Source organism: Conger conger, chromosome 7, assembly GCF_963514075.1.
Source record: "Conger conger chromosome 7, fConCon1.1, whole genome shotgun sequence".
Taxonomy (NCBI): Eukaryota; Metazoa; Chordata; class Actinopteri; order Anguilliformes; family Congridae; genus Conger; species Conger conger.
The window spans coordinates 27,341,435-27,364,650 of NC_083766.1; the positions used below are offsets into that span (position 1 = coordinate 27,341,435).

The following is a 23,216-nucleotide window of genomic DNA, read 5'->3' on the forward strand; positions in this document are numbered from 1 at the left end:
TCAAACCTGTGGAATGTCACAGAGAGGTGTTGCTGGTTGGGACATTATGTCTGTTGTTCCGTCGCTACGGCGTTGCTATGGCGGTTCTCTGACTGTGACATTGTTGTGTTCTCTCTCCTCAGCCCTGAGATGCAGGAGAAAGAGGAACCCTCGGAGCCCTCAAGTTTACCTGTCGCAGAGCATCAGGTGAAAGAACACCCCACCCCCACCCCCGCCCCCACCCCTACTGAAACAGCAGACCCCGTTAGTGCCTTGGAGGAACAGGTGCCCACCCGACGCTCCAAAAAGAAGATCTTCCCTCCTCCAGAGCTCTTAGAGAAATATGACCTGCGCCCTGACCATGTGGCTACTGAGACGGAGGCCAAGAAGGCTGAGACTGAGCCAGCACTAGAGGTGGCAATAATAAAAATAATAAGAACAATGATACAGGCTACAACGGGCAGGTGACTAATCCGCTCTGTTCTCTCAGATCTCCAGTTCACTGCCCACTGGGGATGTGGCCCCAGCCAGTGACGATCAGGCCCCTCCCACCGCAGATCTTGTCACCTCCACCCAGTCCCTCCTGGAGTGGAGCCAGGAGGTCACTCGGGGCTACAAGGGGGTCAAGGTCACCAACTTCAGCACCTCCTGGCGGAACGGGCTAGCGTTCTGCGCCATCCTCCACCATTTCTGCCCGGAAAAAATGTGCGTAGTTGTGCGCTGCTAGGCGAAGGCCTCCCAAACCCAACAGTAACCTCAGAGCTGTGGCACATGCCATGTTACGCCATGTCACTCAGAGAAAATATGGATAGACTCTAAGTTCAACTGCATTGAATAAAAGAATGTGAGAATCCATATAGTATTTTTTCATGTTAACAGGATATTCAGTTGGATAGTTTACACAAGTGATTCAGGTTATACACAATGTCTCGTACATGCTTTCTATCACATTCGATTTTTGTTACTCTACATCCCTCACCCCTCTCCCACACCCATGCTCCACACCTCTGTGCTTTGATACATCATGTGACACTACACTGTCGTCTAAAGATTTGTTTTCCTACCCTTTCAGAAACTACAATACCCTGGACCCCTATGACATCAAGTTCAACAATAAGAAGGTGAGTACTTCCTGTATCTCTTTCAGTCATTATCGCTTAACCCTTTGAGACATAAGGTCAGAAATATGTGATTAATATTTTACTATTTCACTTGTGTTGTGAGTTGTCTAATTACTTCTCTTTCTCACCCTCTCCTTCTGTATTTCTCTCTTTCCATCTCGGTCGCTCCCTTTCTCTATGTCGGACTCTTCCTCTCCATCCCAGGCGTTTGATGGCTTTGCGGCGTTGGGCATTTCACGGCTGATCGAGCCGTCGGACATGGTTCTGCTCCCTGTCCCAGACCGGCTCATCGTGATGACCTACCTGTGCCAGATCCAAACCCACTTCATGGGCCAGGAGCTGAGCGTGCTGCAGATCGAGCAGAACAGCAGCCAGTCCAGCTACGCCGTGGGGGAGCCCAGGGAGGGCACGGACCACGACGCCGCGGCCCGCTACTGCGCCCAGAGGCTGCAGGCCAGCGCCATCGCCATGGAGACCAACGGGAAGGAGGCGGAGCCCGAGAGAGACGGCGCTAGGCCCAACGGGGAGCTGGTGCCCCCGCCCCGTACCAAGCGGCTCCAGAAGGCGGAGGAGGAGAGCGGGGGCCAGCCGGGAGCGGGCGGGGCTCAGACCCCCGTCCCCCCGCCGCGCCTCCACACCTCCTCGTCCAAGTCCGGCTTCGGCCACTTGAGGGACGCAGACCTGGTGAAGAGGCGCCGCTCGCGCCTAAAGAGCGAGTCCATGGACGAGACGGACCCGCCCGAGCAACACAGCGCCCCCCAGAGCACCGCAAAGGTATCACACCTCACTCTACTCTCGTTTCCCCTCTCCCTCCTGTCATACAATGTTTTCTCTTGTACACCTCGAGGAACGCATCGACTGTTTCTCTCTGAATGTTGTTCAGTTTAGTGGCGAAAAGTTGCTGAGACGCTGTCTAGTCTTGTTGAAAACCTGGCTAAATGTACTTGAAAAGTACTGTATAGATTTTCTGGCTGACTGGATTGTTACCAGGCAATTTCCAGGCATTAAACATGAGAAATATTAGGACACACTGTAGATGTGTAGATTCTGTTTTTTGCTCACTGGCTCTGTTCTGTGTTGTGGCTGTGCAGGCCCCAGAAGGGCAGGTGGACATTGAGGTGAAGAACGGCTCCACAGAACACACTGAATCAGGTACAGGCCTTGTCTAGGTTACTCTACCTGTAGCGGGAATCCCAATTGGTCAATTATCAATTATCGGTCAGTTTTATTTGTGTAGTGCACTTGCACGGTCAAGATTGTCACAAAGCCCCACTAAGGGAATCGAAACGGAAAGAGGATCAATGAAATCAGCAGCAATAATAACTTGTTAAATTAAGGATCAGCATAAAGGCATCATTTTACTTTAGGCAACAGGGTAAAACACTGTACTAAACCATTAACATGTTACAAGCTATAAAGTTAAATAATTGACCTGACTGTTAACCTGTGACTAGTTAAATGACAGTTTATCCCCGGCAGATTATCTGAAAGCACATTAAGGGGGCGATTAGCCTCTTCTGTTTCAGAGCGGGTGAATGTGACAGAGACCATTGCTTTGTGGGGACACGCTGCGTGTGCTTCGCAGTGTTGCGAAAGGTGGAAGTGTGTTTATGAAGCTCTGGCAGTTTGAGTGTGTGCGGTGGCCACGCGTGAATGTGACTGAAACGAAGCATGATCTGAAGCATGTCTACATTCCACAGATACGAGGAGCTCTGTCACAACCCAGGAGTCTTCGGCCCTCTGCGAGGAGACCAGACCAGAGGACAGCCTGGTCAGTTTGTTTTTTACACTCGTGAAGCTTTTCTGCTGCCTCTTTGAGGGCTCTCCTTCAAATTCAAGCTTCCTTTCAGCAGTTCCTCTTATGATTTCAACAGCTCAGTGCGCTAAGATGACGTCACACAATTATAATAATGACCTGTTGCTTGCCCAGCTTAACATGGGGGGTGGGGCTGTGTATGTGTCTGTGTGTCTCTCTGTGCTGCGTCTGCTCATGTCTGTGCGTGTCCGTGTGTGTCTGTGTCTTTTCCGTTTCCATCCTGTCTGCATGGCTACTCATCTGTGCGTCGGTCGTGCGTGCCGTTACTTACCCGTGTGTGACGTGTCCGTTTGTCCGTGTCTGTCGTTCTGTCTCTCCCTGCTCGTGGGTCGGTCGGCCTGCCCACCCAGCGTCTGCAGGACACCAGCCAGTACGTTCTGAGTGAGATCAAAGCCCTGGAGAACGAACAGAAGCACATCGACACCCGGGCGGCCATTGTGGAGAGGAAGCTCCGATACCTGATGGAGACAGGTGAGCAGGCTGACTGTTACCTGATATTGCCAGGCGACCACCTCCAAAAACATTTTGTCGATCTGTGTCGCGGCTGCAATGCTGATCGATGTGACCACGACGTGAGCACTTTTCTAGCTGTATTAGATCAGTGTTCTGTCCACATCAAATTACCGTGGTCGAAAAAAACTTTCATTTCTTCCGCACTAATCAATGTTTTATCGACCTCTATGACCAACATTGAATAGAGGTCAAACCGACATCAAAATATTTTGGTGTGCATACTGTCAGAGAGAAGATGGGGGATGGGGGATGGGGGGTGTGCCGGTGGTGGCAAAAGTGTATCACATTGGATAACGAGTAGAGATTATCCCTCCTATTATGGTAAGATTTTATGACCGCTTTTATGTTTGGGGTCTAATTGAGCCCAACAATTTAAATAAACACACAATTATTGTAATGGAAATATTTTGGCACTTTTGTTGTTGCCTTCTTATTGTTTCCGAAATGACTAGCCTTTTATCCATAAATACAAAAAATATTTGAGCTCCAAGAAATCTCATTTCAGAGCCTAATTTACAGTAACTGAAAGTTTGGCACCTGTATGGTAAGGTGCCACCAGAATAATCCGCAAAGAAATCTGAGAATTAAAAATGTTTTTATATTTTCTTACATTTTATGTAGTTGCAGAGGGTCAAAAAAAACCCACACAACATGCAAAAGTTGGTACAGGATTTATGTTTATTGCATGTTTACCATTTAATCCCACCAAATTAGAAAATGAGAAATATCCGACAGTATCGATATGAAACAAGGTTAACTGATTTTTACGAGATGTCAAACCCTGAATGCGGTCAAATTGACCCCATACATTATAGGAAGGTTAAAACAGGTTTTGTATTCGATTTCCAGGCGGGTCACTGTAGATGTACATTTCAGTAAGGTAACCTTAATTGCTTCAGTGGCTGTCCAAGCACATTGCCTCAGATTAAACCATTGGCTTTGTTAGTGCATTGTGAACAGTCTGGTGTAAAGTATGGTGCGCAGTGTGGGGAACAGTATGATGAACAGTACTTTGTGTCGTCTGCTCTCCCAGGCAGTGACCGGGACGAGGAGGAGAGGCTGATCCAGGAGTGGTTCATTCTGGTCAACAAGAAGAACGCCTTGATCAGGCGGCAGGATCACCTGGAGCTACTGTGAGTCCCGTTTACACTCCCTTCTCTGCCTGTCTGTGAGTGCTACTCATCTCTATGAGACTGCTCATGTCTGCTTGTCTGTGAGTGCTGCTCATCTGTGTGAGGCGGCTCATGTCTGCCTGTCTGTGAGTTCTGCTCATCTGTGTGAGACTGCTCATATCTGCTTGTCTGTGCGACTGCTCATCTGTGTGAGACTGCTCATGTCTGCCTGTCTGTGAGTGCTGCTCATCTGTGTGAGACTGCTCATGTCTGCTTGTCTGTGAGTGCTGCTCATCTGTGTGAGGCGGCTCATGTCTGCCTGTCTGTGAGTTCTGCTCATCTGTGTGAGACTGCTCATATCTGCTTGTCTGTGCGACTGCTCATCTGTGTGAGACTGCTCATGTCTGCCTGTCTGTGAGTGCTGCTCATCTGTGTGAGACTGCTCATGTCTGCCTGTCTGTGTGTGCTGCTCATCTGTGAGTGAGTTTCCTTTTGCATCCCACTCACAGATGCACTCACAGTGAGGAGCATCTCACTAATTTAACCATTGGAATGAGTAGTACACATTGCCATGTGTAATTTAACAATTGGAATGAGTAGTACACATTGTCATGTGTAATTTAACAATTGGAATGAGTAGTACACATAGTCATGTGTAATTTAACCATTGGAATGACTGTGCCGAGGTCTCTGTGATTTGGTTCAGTGGATAATGACACTGTCTAACCCCACCCAGGCAAGAGGAGCAGGACCTGGAGAGGAGATTTGAGCTGTTGACCAGGGAGCTGAGAGCCATGATGGCCACCGAGGGTAAGCCCAGGCAGGCCACAGGGGTTAATGTCGTACCTTCACAGCTGGAGCCTGTTAAATAAGATGTGTGAGAAGAACGATAAGCAGGCTTGGCAAGATTCAAAACATTTGTTTTATTTGGAAACATTTATTTCTTTTCACATTCCAACATTTTTCCAGAAAGACTCACAAATTAAGCTCTGTACACCAGGGGTCAGACAAGAATGAATATTTAACTGTTACTTGTAATTAAACATCAAACAAACAAAGTTTACATTATATATAATGTAATACAGTGTCATGTAAACTATGTCTATATATTATGGAATATGTTGTGATACTTTTTAGTGATGTCTTCTTGTGATACAAGACTTTTGAAGAGTGTGGTATTGTGCAACCCATATGCCTTTGTATTTGAGTGAAGCCAAAAAACAGCTACGATGATCTATTAGCTGTGGGTGGAAGATGTTGCACAATTGCGCTGCTCACATATCTCCTACAATAACATCACTTCATCATGTTTCAGAAAGGTGTTTCAGAGAGGTTGGGCCATTAGCGGGTCTTCAGTCATCTATAGTTGCTATTGCAAAATGTTTTCAGTTTTGCAGCACATCAGAAGTAACCATTAGGATTAGTAGCTAGGGACCTGCCTGGAAGTCGTAGGTTGGAGTCCTGATTGGGGAGTGGATCTAACTGAATTGCTTCCATAGGTATACACTGTAATTGTGGCATGGTTGTTCCATTGTTCGGCATTGTTGTATATGGTGGAATACAGTCACAATTGGAGGTTACCACCAGCACTTTACTGGTCGTGCTGTAATCAACAACCATGCAATTCGTCAAATGCTGTTTGCCAAAAAGCATGTCACACCATCTTAGATGAGTTGTATGGGGCTATTGTTGGTGGCCACTTTTGAGCTATTCCTGAAAGCCCTCTGGACCTATGGCCCAAGGACAAAAATGACATAATGTCTACAAGGCCCTTGATGTTTTCCAATTTAAGAATGAAAATATGTTTGTTCGTTACACATATTACCATATATTATTGTAGTACATACCTGTATGTAATTGTAGCATCTCCATACAAAACTCAATTTAGTCCAGGAGTAAGCTTAATATGTGTCCGGTGTGAAACCAGCCCATATTGTCCAGTCGGTGACTCTTGTACTTCCTGCCTCTCTTCCTGATCAGAGTGGCAGAAGACCCAAGCCCAGCAGCACAGGGAACAGCTGCTGCTTCAGGAACTGGTGTCGCTGGTCAACCAGAGGGACGAACTGGTCCGGGACATGGATGCCAAAGAGAGAGGGTGAGATACAGGCGTCTGATCGCAGAGCAGCTCTGTTTGGACTTTCTTATCAAAATCAGAAAGATAATGTTAAAATTGCTGTTAAGAAAGGCACAAAAGCTCCTGTTGAGCGTCTCTTTAATCGGTGTCTGTGTTCATCTCAGTACTCACTGTCTGTATTCAATTTGCCTGTGTTCATCTCCACCCAGTGTTTCTGTACTCACTGTGTCTGTGCTGAACTCTGTACTAAGTGTGTCTGTGTTGAACTCTGTACTAAGTGTGTCTGTGTTCCTGCGTCTGTGTTTGGTTGCAGGGCTGTGGAGGAGGACGAGAGGCTGGAAAGGGGGTTGGAGATGAGGCGCAGGAAGTACAGCCAAAAGGAGAAATGTGTGCTACAGTGAGGCCCCCCCTCACCCCAAAAAACTTGGCAGAAACACCTCCTCCCATAAGCCTCCTCTCCTGTAATACAACCCTCCTCCCTTTAGAAACCCATGATTGGCCCCTCCATCCGGGTGGTCACAGCACCCGAGGCTTGTTTGTGTATCTAAGTTGTCCTGGACTTCATTGGTTGGACTGGGTCAGAGACAGCCAGCTGTGGGTCAGAGACAGCCGACATGGGTCACCAGGACCTGTGAACCGAACTGAGCCTGGTTCACCCTCTCGTTGCTAGGCAACTTTTCACTGGTCCCCGCGGACCTGATAGTGTTCTGTGTGTATTTTGGAGTTTAATGTCTTTTGTGGGGATGCAGGTTTGTTTTATGTTACAGAAGCTTTGTATTGGAGGACTGAATGGGAACACTATGTCACATAGTGTTGCTGTTTTCCCAGGAACTACATTTTCCCTGTATCCATATATCCCTACAGAACGTGGCTCTCTCTTCTGACTGATATCAAACATATGTTTCTGGTCTGGGCTCGACCCCTGGGTCCCAGTGTCTCTGACTGACGATCTGTCTGTTCACAAGCCAGAAGACTGTGAAGACTTCATCTGCTCCGGTGGGGCCTGAATTTTGGACTGGGGCTACTAGAGGAGCTTGATGAAAGCAGTTGTCTGGGTTGCCGTTGGACAATACCGGGCACTTTTTCTGCACTAATAAAAAAGGGACAGGATGAAGGAGAAGGGACACTGGACTATGTCTGAACATTTCCTTTTGCTTAACATTTTGTTTTATTTGTGGAATGGACATCTGTTTGGATGTCTATTTGGAAGTGGTTTTCATTTCAGAAATCCCCAAAATCTTTTCTCCATAACCCTGAGAAATGCAATAGCATGTGTGCTTTATTGTACGCAGCAAATTACTTTTATTTAATTTTCCATTTAATGCTCACTTTTCTGCTAATCTCATCTGCTGAATATTTTTTAAGTGGGGATGAGGGGTGGGGGTGAAAACGGAAATTCCCCCCGTCACTACATCACTGAGACTTGCCAGATGGGGGGGGCAGCCAGCACTGAACTGTCTGACTGTGAATATGAATGTTAATATGATTGAATATGAGTGTGAGTATGAATGTAAATATGAATGTGAGCATGAACAGACCGTAGAAGATGGAGGCACATTCACACTGTACTCGTGAGGAGAGGTGGAGGCCAGGGCGGAGCCTCAGTGTTGCCACAGAAGTGCTGCAGGTGTTTTCAGTGAAAAACGCCCTGCTGAAGACATGAAAGTTTAATGACTGGACCTCACAGGGCACCGAGAATCTGTGTGTGTGTGAAGCTGAGGCTGAGTGACGATCATACAGACTGAGCAACTGTCTTTAAGCATTAAGTACAGAATGACTTCCTGAAGATGAGTCACATGACATAGGACGCTTCCCTAAAGAGACACAAATCTGCACCTCAAGGATCTGATAAGGGAGGGTGCAGGGCTGAGTATAGAGAGCATGGCATTTAGCCATTTTTCACTGAAATAAAGAATTAATATGAAAGGTTTTATGAAGAGTGGGGATGGTGGGTGGGGGGGGTTGAAATGTTTGAAGTATGTGTTTTCTTTATGTGTATTTCCATCTCTCGCATGGAGCTAGTCATGGAACTTGTGTTGTATTCTGTGGTACGTATTTACTGTTTCCTATGGGAGGGAAGCCTGCAAATATGTATGTCATTCATTTCAGTTAGTATTATTATATATTTTTTGTTTTGGAAAAAGAAATCACCAAATGCACCCTAAAATTCTCTGTTTGCACTATTTGTAATATTTGTGCATGGAGAATAAAGCCGTTTTGGATGCTTGTAGAACATGTTCATTTATGATTGTCTGATTTTCATTGTAGTTTTTGCATCTACATAAGTCTCATACTGATGCACTGTAAGGGGACTGCTAAATGACCCCTTGTGTTTTCTTAAGGATGAAAAATGACCCGCCACTATGTTTAACAGCAGAGTAAACTCCCATTGTCCATTCAACTTATTTCTAAATAATAGAAATTCAATTAAGCTGCTTTATTTTTGGGGTTTAGTGATCATTTTTTACCCTTAGGACAAGGGGAGTATACAAAATGTTAAGACTACACAAGGGTTAAATAAATGTCTCCATTTGTGAACCAATGCAGACAGGTTTGGAACTTAGCCAACCCTGTCTGAGCTGCTGTATCTGCAGTGACTCCTTTCCTGTAGCTCTGTATAAGGTGGTGTGTGTGTTGTGCTGAAACACATAGAAGCACCAGTCTTTGACATAATTTTGCGTTTGCTCAAACAGGATAGCCATTCGTTAACAACAGTGAGATAGATATTAGGTGTTAATACATTTCACTAATTAAATTGGCAGACACATTTGTCCAAAGTGATTTCCAAGGCAGTTATGGTAGACAATAACAAGAGCAAATAACAATGGCGACTACTAGTGTCTGAACACATTCATGAAAATTTCAAACAGAACAACTTGAGCCCAGTTTTGACAAAATCAGGTATTTAGATGATAGGATTGACCTGGAAGGGTTGAGCACCAGGCTTAGAGGAGGTTTCAGTAAAGAGATGTGTTCATTCTGTTTGCTCACTGAATCAAACTATTCATCTAATAATCCATCCGATTGAATCAGTGCCATTGCTATCGGGTTTGACTGCATCAATGATTTTTTGGAGAGCAGTGGCCTTTGCTGGACTGTCAGCAGCCACCAGGATTTAAATCCACAGTTGTAGGATCAAGGTCCTGAATGAGAACAATGATACCAGATTGCTCCAGCCTCTGGCTCCCTCTCCCAGATATCAGCCATTGTAGAGCTTATACACTCATGCAGTCACATGAACAAAACACAAGGCGACAATTCTAGCATTGAAAAGCAATCTGTGGAAAGTTCTGGTGAAAGATGAGGTGATGTCTCCTGGGAAAAATAAGAGGAGATGTTTCAAGATTTCAACCCATCATACAGTATCATCTACAGTATCATCCCTCAACAAGGTCAAGCAAAAAGGTTGTCATCTTGGCCAGTCTCCCTAGTGCTTCCTGTAGCGACTTCACTGCTAACAGACCTCTGGGCCCTGCCTGGCGGCCCTGGACTATGATGAACACCGCTGCACTCTGCATAAGAGCATCATCACACCAGGTGCACCATTATGTGTGACTATCCCTCCATACAGGTGTCCAACATAGACATAGACACTGTTTTTCAAGTGAAAATAACATCACATTGAGAGAGAATTAGAAACTCACATGGCTTTGAGTAAGGAGGATAAATGAAGAAGTGAAAGTAATATTGGCCAATATAGGGTACTCCCCATCCTCATCCTTGTGACTGCAGGTTGCTTCATAACATTAACCATGGGAGTTTTTCATGTGTACACAGCAAATCCAGTGTCCCACTGTCTAACCTTGTCCCCAAATAGTAAGGGTGTCTAAACATGTAATAATTCAATCAGAATAAATAGTAAATTATATTCTGAGAAAATAAAAAGGTATGTCCTTGCATTAAAACTTCACTTCATGGGGCTGCTGGGTCACACACAAGAGGGTTTCAGTTGGGCGGTATTACAGCACCTCAGCGCTTGCTAGCATCGTCTACTGGCCAATCGGGTTGCCCAAACTCGGCCTCTTGAGCTGTATATGGACCCATGTCTGTATGATCTTGGCTAACTTAATATTTGCCATATCTTTGAAATCCAAAACTGGGGTTAGGTAGACAGACACACACACACACACACAATTATATAACACATATTTTAGCATATAGGGCTCTAACGTTAACTATGAAACCAATACATAGACACTTGTGATGTCAACAAGCTGCCTATAATTGGCTCAGGCAGTAGACCTGAAATGACTTGAATGGCTGTAATCTGGAGCCATCTCCCCAAATTCCACACGTAGAAGCGTCTTTCAGTCAACAGAGGCCCTTTAATTTCTGAGCCAGATTCTCCCTTGACTCTTCCAACTGCTGTCACAACATAATCGCAGGCATTTGGCTGACTGCTCTTCTGGACTTCCTTTGTGAACACATGGTCCTCTTCGCACTTCTAGTTCAAGTTTCCACAGCAGTAGTAAGCAGTTTCAACTCCTATTTCAGGACTGCAGTGCCATCTGATGTTCAAATGATTCTGTGGTTTCTTTTATTTTTCAGTCATTAACATGCCGTATTTCAACCAAAGTATTTTATGAAAGTTTATTGTTTTATTTGTTTTATTTAATTCAATGAACAAACCTCAATTTGCCCTTAACACACACACATTCTCAAAACACATAAGTGTATTAAATCTGTACACCCTTTTAAACTTACTTTATGGGTAAAAACAAGGCATTTGTTTAATGTCTTCAAAAAATTTCTTATTCAATAATTCATTTTTATCATGAAAACCTGACTTACTTGCAGGTATATTTCAGTGTATATAAACAATGTTTCTCTTGATTTACTGAAAAGGCTGCTGTCAAAATTAAAAATCATATGCCATTTTGCCGCAGTTAACGTGTGTGGCCCCTAGGGGTCACTGTATAGTTTGCATAGGATTTTCATTGGCATTGGACATGTAATTCAGTGGGTAAAAAGTCAAGGCACTCATAGACTCAAGTTAGATCACCCATAAGGATGTTTAAGCATATGATGATGCTTGTGTCAAGACAAACAAATTTATCACTCCTTATGAATATAATCATTATAAACCTAAAAAATGTTGTGGGGACATTGGGCAAGTGAAAAAGTACGATAAATGCACAAAGGGCCCCAATAAGCAATATCCTTTGCTGCACAGAGGCCCAAATGGTCTAAAACATGAACAATAAACTCAAAAGTGGTAATGCTGTCCCTTTTAATATTATTCATAGCATAATAATAACAACAATAATAATGACAACAAAACAACAACAACAACAACAATAATAATAATAATAATAATAATAATAATAATAATTATTATTATTATTATTATTATTATTATTATTATTAATAATATTATTATTATTATGGTCATAATAATAGGACTGCATTTGTATAAGTTTCAGGATTCTGTGCCAACTTCTGCTATAAATTATTTAATTAGCACAATCATATCCAGCAACAGCCGCAGACAGCAAATATTTGTGTCCATAAAGATTTTACTTTACACGAGTACAGAAATGAACCAACGGTGTTGGTAATTGGTTGGAACAAAAACCATCACGCAGATATCCCGGACTGGAGTTGCGCATCCCTGCAGTAGACATACTATCTCTTTAAAACTACGTCTCCCAAAACGTCTGCGAACCGGTTCGACCACGTGCCTTGGCTCTAACGCCACGTCAGAAAACGTCACTACCGCACCTGCGCAGCCATCTTGTATTTTGGGCGAAAAAAGAAAGGAGAAAGAGAAAATAATATCCGAATGATAAACCTGACAGAAGAAAGGAAATAGGACAGGACCTACCGAACGAAAACAAAACAAAGATTAGACAGAACAACAGAAGAGCGAGCAGAAGAACGGACATTCGACAATCCGCTTTGAGCCCAGTTCTCAAGTCATCTTTTGGTTCACAGCGGAGACCGAAAGAAAAAGAGGAGGAAGAACCGCCGTCAGAAAAACAGATTCCGACCGTGTCAGACACACCATGAATCCCGAATAGTGAGTAGGCTCGACAGACAGTCAGCGAACTGGCTACCTGTATCGTACTACACATGGATAATTGTGTTCTTAAGCCAATCGGCTCATTCGATAACTAGCTATCGTTTGCTAGCGTGCTGCTGGTGTCACAGCCGGGTTTTGTTTAACTAGCTAGCTAGCTGGCTAATGCTAGCTTACTTAGCTATTCTGCCTTGGGTGGGCTCGATGCTGACACAACACAAGCAGCTAACATTAGCAGGCGGACTCGCCACGAAACAACATTTCTCCAATGCAAAGATGCATTTTCAGATGGATAGATGCTTACACTTTGTAGTGCAGTCCATAGGTAGCTATGATAAAGCGAAGAGCTCTTATGGGGCAAAACGGGAAACGAGCAAGCTCGCTAGCTATGCCGGTAGAACGTCGTTTCCTGTGAGCAATTCATGCTAACGTGACCGCTGGTAATGTACCAGATGGACAGCGGCGGCCCTGATGGTTTGAGACAGGTTTTGTCAGCAAGTAACCTGGAAAACTGACGCGATGTGTATGATGCTTGCTGATGTCATCCTGCCAACGTTCCTTATCAAATCCTGTTTTCTGTCTCAATCGCATGAACCTTGACGTAAGCTGCAAGGTAACTTATCTATATTGCAACATATCCTTGCAAAATACGGCTTGCTGGATAGCACACTTACAAAAAATAGTTGGGTATAAAACTAATGTAACGTTGCTTGTACCTTTCAATGTAATTTAGAGAATACTGTTAGCTGACATAACTTGATTGGGTATGGTCAATATTTTGCGCGCGGTCGCGTACAAAGTAATAGTGTATTGATTGTTATAGATACCTAGCAACGTTAGATGGTTTGCCACGGCAACTATAGTAGTTGCGTATCAACTTACTGGTAACCTAGCAGTTAGCCGCTTGGCTTAATTTAACCAGATACGAGTTAGTCTTGACATTCCATGATGCATAGATTATTATGGGACATCATTTGTGCTTCATTTAACTATGGGCTATAAACTTGTACATAGCTACAAAACAAAATTACAGTACGCATGGAAATCCATCATATATCATAGTTACAGTGATAAATAAATAATAAGAACAGGTTCATAGAATCCAACCAGACAGACAGTACAATTACCTATCAAGTTAGCGATTACATTTGAATTCTATAGAATTATTGTCTGTCACCTTATGTGAATGAGTGTTTCCTTACCACCAGGTAACTAACTGCCTGTTGTCATAGGTGACACCACTTAAACTATGACTTGAATCTGGGTTCCATGTGCTATGCTTGCACACAGACGGCAGAGACAGTTTGCAGTCGTGTATGGAACGTATAACCTCAGACACAGCCTCCTACAGCCTCACATTGCTTAATAGTCTCTGAAGTGTCTTCTGTCACACAGCTGAACTTTTCGAACTTTTAATCTCATGGGCTGAAGGGCGTAAATTGGGCCTGCTGCCTGTGGTGTCGCTGGAATTAGCATAGCTGAAATGTGTAGTGCTACTGTAAGAGGGTTCTTTGCTGTACTCCATTGATTGCATTTGTGTTTAACCTCTTTTGGTTTTCTTGTGATAGCATTGGTAAAATCAATGAGGGACAAATAAAGCTGTAATAGAAGAAAATAGCACCTCCTGCTTTGCTTCACAATTTTTATTACTTCAGCTCTTCATCAGGACATATTTTGTTTCTTTAAAAGCCAGTAAAGATAGCAACAAGTTTCTATCTACTACATGCAGAATTTGAATGCAAAGATGTATCTCAGTGCTAACAAATCTGAGACCAGTGAAATGCATTACATTACATTAGCAATGTACAATGAAGTGCAGATCAAACAGTTGAAATACAGATGAATCAACTCAATGTCACTTGACACTGAGTGACTTTGTACACATGCATATTTTGAATATTCGGTGCACTGAATGTGTGCATTCATAATTTGATCAAACAAATAGGCTTGTTAACTGTATAATTTCATTTGTAGTTAATGTTTAAACAAGCAAATTAACAAACTGCAGTGTGGATGTGCATAGTCATTTCTAGAGTTGTTTGCCACAAAAGAATAGGCTAGTGAGTGCATGTCGACATATTTTCTTAAATTTTTGCAATATATATCCGTCGATCTTTAAAAATGTAAGGGCTGCAAAACGATAATTGTGAAATTAATCTTGAACAATGCAGAGGGTAGCTTGCATCAGAGGCTGGTGCAACACAAACGCTGTACCTCTCTAAATCCCTCCATTCTTCAGTTTGTGTTTGCAGGACAGATTAACAGGAGAGCGATATACTATGTATACGATATATATGTACTTATAAAGGAAAGACAGACATATGTGCACTGTCAAGCCAAGTGTTACAAATGGGTGAGAACTCAAAATGACATTTTTTTAATAGTGTTTTTATTTAAGAGAAATTCCCTATCACAAGAACAAGCTGACTCAATTTTGGACATACTGACATATTCATAAAACGGTATAAAAACAAAGACTCTTCTAAAGAAAATTAATCAAATGTTATTTTCTTGGCTGAGTAAACTGTTCCAGAGCCTGGCTAATATTAAGTGATTTAATTTTTTTCTGGTGGATTGTTAATGGGCGGCACGGATGGTGCAGTGGGTAGCACTGCCGCCTCACAGCAAGGAGGTCCTGGGTTCGAATCCCCGTCGGCCGGGGCCTCTCTGTGCGGAGTTTGCATGTTCTCCCCGTGTCTGCGTGGGTTTCCTCCGGGTACTCCGGTTTCCTCCCACAGTCCAAAGACAGGCAGGTTAGGCCGATTGGAGAGTCTAAATTGCCCGTAGGCATGAGTGTGTGAGTGAATGGTGCGTGTGCCCTGCGATGGACTGGCGACCTGTCCAGGGTGTATTCCTGCCTTTCGCCCAATGTATGCTGGGATAGGCTCCAGCCCCCCTGCGACCCTGATCGGGATAAGCGGGTTCAGATAATGGATGGATGGATGGATGGATGGATTGTTAATGGTGTATACAAACATGTCTATATCAAATGTCTGTATTTGCAATTTGTGCTTATTATGCATTCTTCATTCAGGATAGGGTCTGGACCAGGGAATATCTTTTTTTGTTAAGAACTGTAGAATATTCTGACCAATAGTGGAATATTAGGATGCATAATTGTTAGTAAGATTAAATATTGTAACAGCAGGTTCACTCATTTACGCACTTTCATCTTTGACATTTTCTTTTGGTATTAGTGACTACCTGTTCAAGCTCCTTCTGATTGGTGATTCTGGTGTTGGCAAATCCTGCCTACTGTTACGATTTGCTGTAAGTACCGCCTGTCATTGTATCATGTGATCATAAGACAGTTGTGTCGTAAGACAGCATGCACGTAATGATGACTTGTGCATGTTTTCAGGATGATACTTACACAGAGAGTTACATCAGTACCATCGGGGTGGACTTCAAGATCCGCACCATCGAGCTGGATGGGAAGACCATCAAACTGCAGATTGTAAGTGTAGCGCTGCCCGAGTTACTAATTCCTGCCCAGATTCCTCATTTAACATCAGTTGCGATTTGTATTTCAGTCCTCTGACCTGTGGGTCATGATTGTTGATGTACAGCCTCCTTTTATGTCCACTTGGGTCACGTGCATTGATTTGGCTCTCTAATTAGTATGATTTTCTAGTGTTGAGAAAAGGGTGTAACAGGGCTGCCCAACCATGTTCCTGGAGATCTAATGTCCCTTTAGGCTTTCCTTTCAACCCTAATTCTACTAATTAGCAGCCCAAAGAGAGCCCAGACTGTTGAATGAGGTGTGCTTTGTTAGGGTTTGAGTGAAAACAGTTATGGCAGATCTCCAGGAACAGGGTTGAGCAGCCCTGCACCTTAAGAATGACTATTAGCAAAATAAATACTGTCTGTGTTGTGCTCTGAAAAACTTAAGGTGTAAGTTGGAATGCCTTAAAGAATTGGTGCATATATGTCAATTTCTGAGAAACCGAAAGCTTTTTACAATGTGTTTGGCAGTTTGGGCTGGTTTATTCCAATGTATACTGGTGTATACTGGTGTATGCTGGTGTATGCTGGTGTATGCTGGTGTATGCTGGTGTATGCTGGTGTATGCTGGTGTATGCTGGTGTAGGCTGGTGTAGGCTGGTGTAGGCTGGTGTAGGCTCATTGTTCCAGGCATTTCCCCTGGCTTACATGACCTGATTAGTAATTGCTCCATACATTTGCTTTGATTAATTTCCCAAAAGGCACTGAAATTAAGTATCACGTGGCACACATGCAATCAGCTACAATCATTATCATTTCAGCAAGAAACTTTATATATGCTAATGTACATGATGGGTGTGATTTTCTGTTTTAGTTAACTGGTTAAATAAACGGTAACATACACAGCAGTGTTCCAGGTAGTATATTTGACACCCTTGGAGCAGCCTAGTTACTTGTATTTGTTTGAGGGTCACTGCTCAAAGTTTTAGAGGGGTAGATAGTTTTCTGTAGTTTATTGATAATATTTCAGATTTATAGCATATTTTTGACTGGCCAAAACAGTTATGTGTTTGATTATTTTCTTATGCTTATACTTTTCAAAGGCTGGTGCAGTGTATGGGCATTTGTGGGTTTGAAGAAAATATATTTTAAGTATAGAATGAATTTGTTGAAATGAACAGCCTACATACGTCACCTGTAAAAGCTGCTCCTGAATACTGGCCACAGGTATGGAGGTGTCACTGTCGGGTCTTGGGGCTCCATGCATTAGTAAGAGACTCCCAGCAGCCCCTGAAATGTAGTTTTGTGTGCGTCTCTCCTCTCTGTGCAGTGGGATACAGCGGGGCAAGAGCGCTTCCGCACCATCACCTCCAGCTACTACAGAGGAGCCCACGGCATCATCGTGGTGTATGATGTCACAGACCAGGTGAGGGCACAGACGTGTTTAACACCCTGAGACACAGGAGGTTCCTTATCTTCTGTATCCCTCTGAGTCTCTGTTTCGCTCTCGCTCTCGCTCTCGCTCGCTCGCTCTCTCTTGCTCGCTCTCTCTCTCTCTCTCTCTCTCTCTCTCGCTCTCTCGCTCTCTCGCTCTCTCGCTCTCTCGCTCGCTCTCTCGCTCTCTCTCTCGCTCTCTCTCTCGCTCTAGCTCTCTCGCTCTCGCTCTCTCGCACTCACTCTCGCTCTCTCTCGCTCTCTCTCGCTCTCTCTCTCACTCTCTCGCTCTCTCTCTCTTTCTCGCTCTCTAGCTCTCTCTTGCTTTCTAGCTCTCTCTTGCTTGCTCTAGCTCTCTCTCTCTCTCTCGCTCTCGCTCTCTCTCTCGCTCTCGCTCTCTCTCTCGCTCTCGCTCTCGCTCTCTCTCTCTCTCTCTCTCTCTCTCTCTCTCTCTCTCTCTCTCTCTCTCTCTCTCTCTCTCTCTCTCTCTCGCTCGCTATTTGTGAGTCTCACGTTTACTCTGGGCTGTTGGGGGGTGTTGTCTGTAGCACAGGAAGAAGGCTTGATTTTCTTTTGATGTGATATTTTTTAGTTTTATATGTATTAACTAATTTCTGTACCAATGGCAGTAGTTTAATAAAGGGACTTTCAAATTCTCTATTTTCTTCTGTGTTTCAGCTGATAATAACCACTGTAAAATTGCTACTGTCAAAACCATAGATCTGGATCTGTATCATTGAGCATAAACTGAATTTGTCTCCTGCAAGTCTATAGTGCTAAAGCGCTTGAGAGCGCTGAAATATTGCGGAGCAGAGTACGGGGCAGTTATCTGTCAGTCTTGCTCTGGCTCATGTTCTGTTTTGCTCTCTCGCTCTCCGTGCAGGAGTCCTATAACAACGTGAAGCAGTGGCTGCAGGAGATCGACCGCTACGCCAGCGAGAACGTCAACAAGCTGCTGGTGGGGAACAAGTGTGACCTCACCACCAAGAAGGTGGTGGACTACACGACGGCCAAGGTGAGCGCGTCTCTCACCCGACAGACACGTCTCTGACCCGACAGACACGTCTCTGACCCGACAGACCCGTCTCTGACCCGACAGACCCGTCTCTGACCCGACAGACACGTCTCTGACCCGACAGACACGTCTCTGACCCGACAGACACGTCTCTGACCCGACAGGCACGTCTGTGACCCGACAGACCCGTCTCTGACCCGACAGACCCGTCTCTGACCCGACAGACACGTCTGTGACCCGACAGACACGTCTCTGACCCGACAGACAGGTCTCTGACCCCACAGACCCGTCTCTGACCCGACAGACCCGTCTCTGACCCGACAGACCCGTCTCTGACCCGACAGACCCGTCACTGACCCGACAGACCCGTCTCTGACCCGACAGACCAGCGGCCCGGCTGTGGAGTGTGCAGTGCAGGCTATGAAGTCAACAGTTATTAAACGGTGGAATCTAAAACAGAGGGTTACTATTCCAAAACATTGTATTTTTCTGCGGTGCTTCCAAATGGTAAACTTTTAAGAGCGTAAACTGTTCTGGAGGGTGTAGTATTATAGTATCTCTTCACATCATAGCCTGATTCAATTTAATTAACCCTTTGAAGAGTATTTCTTTTGGACACCCCCCCCCCCCCCCCCCCCAAATTCTAAGTCAGTGTTGTAGAACTCTGCCTTCTATTACCAGTCGTGATTGTTACATCAGTTAAGAGCATTCTAATCACATATTTATGATCTTACACCTTAAAGGTTTAAAATTGGGGGGGGGGCACTGAGGGGCTGTTTTTGTAGGGCACCCCCTCCTGACCGTGTCTTTGGTTGAACCCCGGCAGGAGTTTGCAGACTCCCTGGCCATCCCCTTCCTGGAGACCAGCGCCAAGAACGCCACCAACGTGGAGCAGGCCTTCATGACCATGGCGGCCGAGATCAAGAAGCGCATGGGCCCCGGGGCCACGGCCAGCGGGGACAAGCCCAACCTGAAGATCGAGAGCACCCCAGTCCGGCAGGCCGGGGGCGGCTGCTGCTAGACAGGACTGTCAGACCCGGGCCCCGGCCCCCCAACCCCGCCTCCTCTACCCGACACCCTTCTCCGGGTCGGGCCGGGCTGGGGGAGGGGCTGGGGGAGGGGCTTCACGAGGGCAGGGGCTGGAGGGGGGGGGAGGGGTTGGGGAGGGCAGGGCGGGGTGTGTAAAAGGACTGGGGACTGACATTTCATTTTGAGCGTAGCCCCGGGTAGATTATGAAAGAAGGAATTCCTGGGGAGGAATAAGCCGCCTCCCACCCCCCCCACTACCCCCCTTTGTACAGAGAGCCACGGAAGTGTAAACCCATCTGAGAGGAGAAATTTGAATAATTGGGTAGAGGCGCTATATGATTTCAGATCATAGCTTTAGATCTAGTATTCCCTTCACACAGAGACAGGCACGCAGATACAGACACACAGACACACACACACCTGGAGGACTGTGATGTACGGATGGGGTTTCCTGTATTTTATCTAAGCAGTGACAGGCCCGTTCTAGCTGTTAAGGTGGGGGGGGGGGGGGGGGGGGTTTAACGTCCAGTCCCGTCGGGCCACAGTGTCTGCTGGTGTCTGTAGTTCCCTGTCAATCAGAATCCAGTTAAAGCCTTGAGAATGAGTGCGCTCACTAGCCAATCAAATACAAAGTAATCACTTGAGCTGAAACGCTCAGAAAAGCAGCAGACTCTGCGGCCCTCCAGGACCCCTACCTTAAGGTCCGGCTGGGCACGTCCTTGTCGGTAGCGAATTGAATGTCTTAAGATGGTGGTTTTGGAGTAAAGAGAGCGGAGTCTTGGGAGAGTGGAGTGAGCAGACGGACACTGGCCAATGACTGAGGGTGTAACAGCGAGGGCCGGTCCAGGCCTTTACCACAGGCCCTTATACCAGGCGGAAGGCATATGTAAATGAGCTCATTGCTTTGCACTGGTTAGTGGTACTTTTACCATCCATTTCGGGAGGAGGGGGGGTGGGGGTCTCTCAGCCCTTTTACAGGGGATACACTCCAGAGGAACCAAGGGGTTTGTATCCGGTTTGGTGCAGGAAAGAGGCACGGGTATGATTAAAAGGGTGGGGGGTGGGGGGTAGGGTAGGGGTGGTCGAGAGCAGGATTTCTAGCGACCCCATCCATGTAGTGTCCAGGCAACCTTGACCTTAATGCATGGGTGCACAACTGTTTCTACAGGGCCTGTTTCTGCTGTTTAATTCCTCCTGGCTAACAGGCTCCCACCATAGACCACTGGAAAACATTTTTCATGGATGCATATGCAGTTGACAGCCAAAGCTCATTAAAATGGTGCAACAATTGTATGACAGAGCTAAAGAAATAATGGATGAAGTTCCAAAAACAGTTTGTTGTGCACCCCTGCCTTAAAGCATACCTTCACAAAAAAAAAATCCCAGATTTTATGAGTTGTTCTATACCTTTAATGCAGCAGGTGTGCATTTTGAAAATATAATTTTTTTATTTTATTTCTGAGAGCACTAGCTAACTTATGTCTGTTCTGTTGTTTCTTAACCTGATTCAGGCTGTGTCACTGGCATTCAAGTCCCAGAATGCATTGCTCCTCCTCTTCACTGTGCTGGTTCTATTTGCAAATTGTATTGTTACTTGCTCTTTAAAAATAATAAGGTCTTGATCAATGTAACACTTTAATACGGACCCCAAATGCTTCATCTATAATGCAAGGACCTTGAATTTGTTTTTTTTCTGGCAGATTGTCTGAATTGTGGTAACAGGCAGAAGGGGTCTGACCAGCTTTGCAGTGCATTCTGGGGGTGGAGTTTATTTTTAAATGTCAACCTTTCAATAAAATATAAGTGGATTAAATGGTTCAGGACAGGCACCTGCATATGCTTTGAAGGCTCATTTGTAGGAAAAGAAACTGCATCGCTGCAGGAAGTTTTAGAAACTTTTCAGAGTAACTTAGAAAAACTTCTGTCAAAACAGAGATCTCTCCACTCTGAGATTAGATACTTGCTTTTCAATATGCATGCTGTACTGTGAGGTAATGAACAATCCCTTAATATACACACCTACACGCAGTGACGGGGAGAGGGGGGTCTTTAGGGCAGTTTGGACGGGTTGTGGAAAGTGAAGGAGGGGCAGGGGCCTTGAGCCCTGTGGCCCAAAATGGTGGGAACGGCAGCGGGACAAAGCGGCAAAAGAAATCTGCAATATTTAGTGTCCTTGTCTTAACTGTCACTTTTAAAAAATCATTCTTATGATATCATTATTGTGCTTTTACTATTGTGATTTTTTTCTTCTCTGTTTTCTTTTTCGCTGATGTAGAGAGCTTGTACTTAACTGCTGTTGCGTTAATCAGTGATGCGGGTCTGGTCCATCTGAAAGACACCGCTCTCTCTCCTGAGTGTGTGCCAGTCGAGTGGGAAGCCTGTCTTCAGTCAAATTGCTGCTGTGTCCTCACCTGGGCCCTGCGGCTTCTGTGGAGGAAATATTCCACTTCAGGGCTTTGTGACTCTTATTTTGAAGGGAGAGTGATGCATCCTGACACCACCCCCCCCTCCCTCCGCCCTAAGAGTGGGTGGAGCTATTGTGTTTTTTCAGGGACTGGCTTGACCAATCCAAACCAATCTGCGTTGTTTTTGCGGTTGAGAGCAAACCCTTTGACTGGTTCTGACGAGTCTGTGTGGTAGCTGTCCATTAGCAGGGGTGGTGAAACTTCTCTCCTCCCATCCCTGTGGTTTTGTTCCTGGTTTTAACGAGTTGTGGATTGGCAGGGCACTACTAAAAGTAATCAGGATATTCATTCGGAATACTGTGGGCATGTATGCTTTAACAAGGCTGTGGCTTCATCATGTTTGTACAAGCAAACCATTGCTATAAAAAATGTTATGATTGCTCATCTTTTTCGAGCCCCTGAGTCAGTGATTTTCCTCTTTTCTAGACCGGTGTTGTAAGGCTTCAGTTAAGCCGTGCAGTTGCATTTTCCCAAAGGTGGGTCTCGTCTTTGGTGATAAACGTAATACCATATCAATCTGTAAGCAGAAAATGTCATTAGTGCTTGTTGTTCCAAACACACCCAAGAAAAAATGCTAAATGTTCCAGTGTTTATTGAACTTTTCCCAAATTCAAAGGCTTCAAAACATGGTGGAAAAGAGTAGATTTTTTTTTACTCAATTGTGTTCGGCCGGTTTGAAAATCTCTACTAACCTGGATGCTGTTTCTTTTTTTGGATAGAAGATCTTACCCATAGTACTTCAGCTAAAATGGTCTGGGATTCCCAGGTTTTCAGAGAAGTTCAGTTTTATTTTAGTCCGAGGGCTCCTGAATGTGGTGTGGGGGGGGTTATAGTTCAACTTTGATTGTTGTTGAAAATGTTACTCATTACAGTCCCTTATTCCTGGGCTGAATGTAAAGCGGTGTCAGTGTTGCCGAGCCGCTTGGTTTCTGGTGTGAAGTCCAGTAAAGGTTTCTGGGATGAGGGGATGAACTGAAAAAGGGGTTCAAAGAAAGTGATGTGTGGATGGAGCGTGGGGGGGGGGGGGTGGTCATTATATTTGGCTGTATATTTTGGGCAATGGTTTTCCATAAGATCTCTGCAGCAGCCCTTGTGTTTAATGTGTATGACCCTGATTTCTAAATAAACAATGAATCTTTACGGGGAGGGGAGTTAACTGAAGGCTGCCTGACTGATTTTTAGTATCCAAATTCAC

The 23,216-nt window shown here is 44.8% G+C and overlaps 2 protein-coding genes across 16 annotated transcripts in view; both read left to right on the forward strand.

Moving 5' to 3' along the window:
- LOC133132160 (EH domain-binding protein 1-like protein 1) overlaps positions 1-8,848 on the forward strand; it is a 44,619-nt gene extending 35,771 nt beyond the window's left edge. For 11 of the 15 annotated variants that reach the window (XM_061247372.1, XM_061247378.1, XM_061247383.1 and 8 more), the window contains 11 exons: positions 123-393; positions 470-684; positions 1,052-1,100; positions 1,305-1,874; positions 2,192-2,252; positions 2,801-2,871; positions 3,267-3,387; positions 4,463-4,562; positions 5,278-5,351; positions 6,522-6,636; positions 6,929-8,848. In XM_061247372.1, the coding sequence (XP_061103356.1) occupies positions 123-393; positions 470-684; positions 1,052-1,100; positions 1,305-1,874; positions 2,192-2,252; positions 2,801-2,871; positions 3,267-3,387; positions 4,463-4,562; positions 5,278-5,351; positions 6,522-6,636; positions 6,929-7,016 (1,735 nt within the window). In that variant the 3' untranslated portion in view covers positions 7,017-8,848. The remainder of the gene's footprint in view (positions 1-122; positions 394-469; positions 685-1,051; positions 1,101-1,304; positions 1,875-2,191; positions 2,253-2,800; positions 2,872-3,266; positions 3,388-4,462; positions 4,563-5,277; positions 5,352-6,521; positions 6,637-6,928) is intronic. The other 4 variants (XM_061247375.1, XM_061247384.1, XM_061247386.1 and 1 more) reach the window with 2 other exon arrangements.
- A 3,464-nt stretch (positions 8,849-12,312) lies between these two features.
- Positions 12,313-19,630, forward strand: LOC133132381 (ras-related protein Rab-1B). Its single transcript, XM_061247804.1, has 6 exons — positions 12,313-12,634; positions 15,832-15,904; positions 15,996-16,091; positions 17,409-17,504; positions 18,396-18,527; positions 19,354-19,630. The coding sequence occupies exons 1-6, from the start codon at positions 12,621-12,623 to the stop codon at positions 19,546-19,548; spliced, it is 606 nt and encodes a 201-aa protein (XP_061103788.1). The 5' UTR covers positions 12,313-12,620; the 3' UTR covers positions 19,549-19,630.
- The last annotated feature ends 3,586 nt before the right edge of the window (positions 19,631-23,216 follow it).

Bases quoted from the DNA above. Each gene is read 5' to 3' on its own strand.
- LOC133132381 (XM_061247804.1), top strand. The intron at 15,905-15,995 runs GTAAGTACCGCC...GCATGTTTTCAG, and splicing joins GCCTACTGTTACGATTTGCT to GATGATACTTACACAGAGAG. The intron at 16,092-17,408 runs GTAAGTGTAGCG...CTCTCTGTGCAG, and splicing joins AGACCATCAAACTGCAGATT to TGGGATACAGCGGGGCAAGA.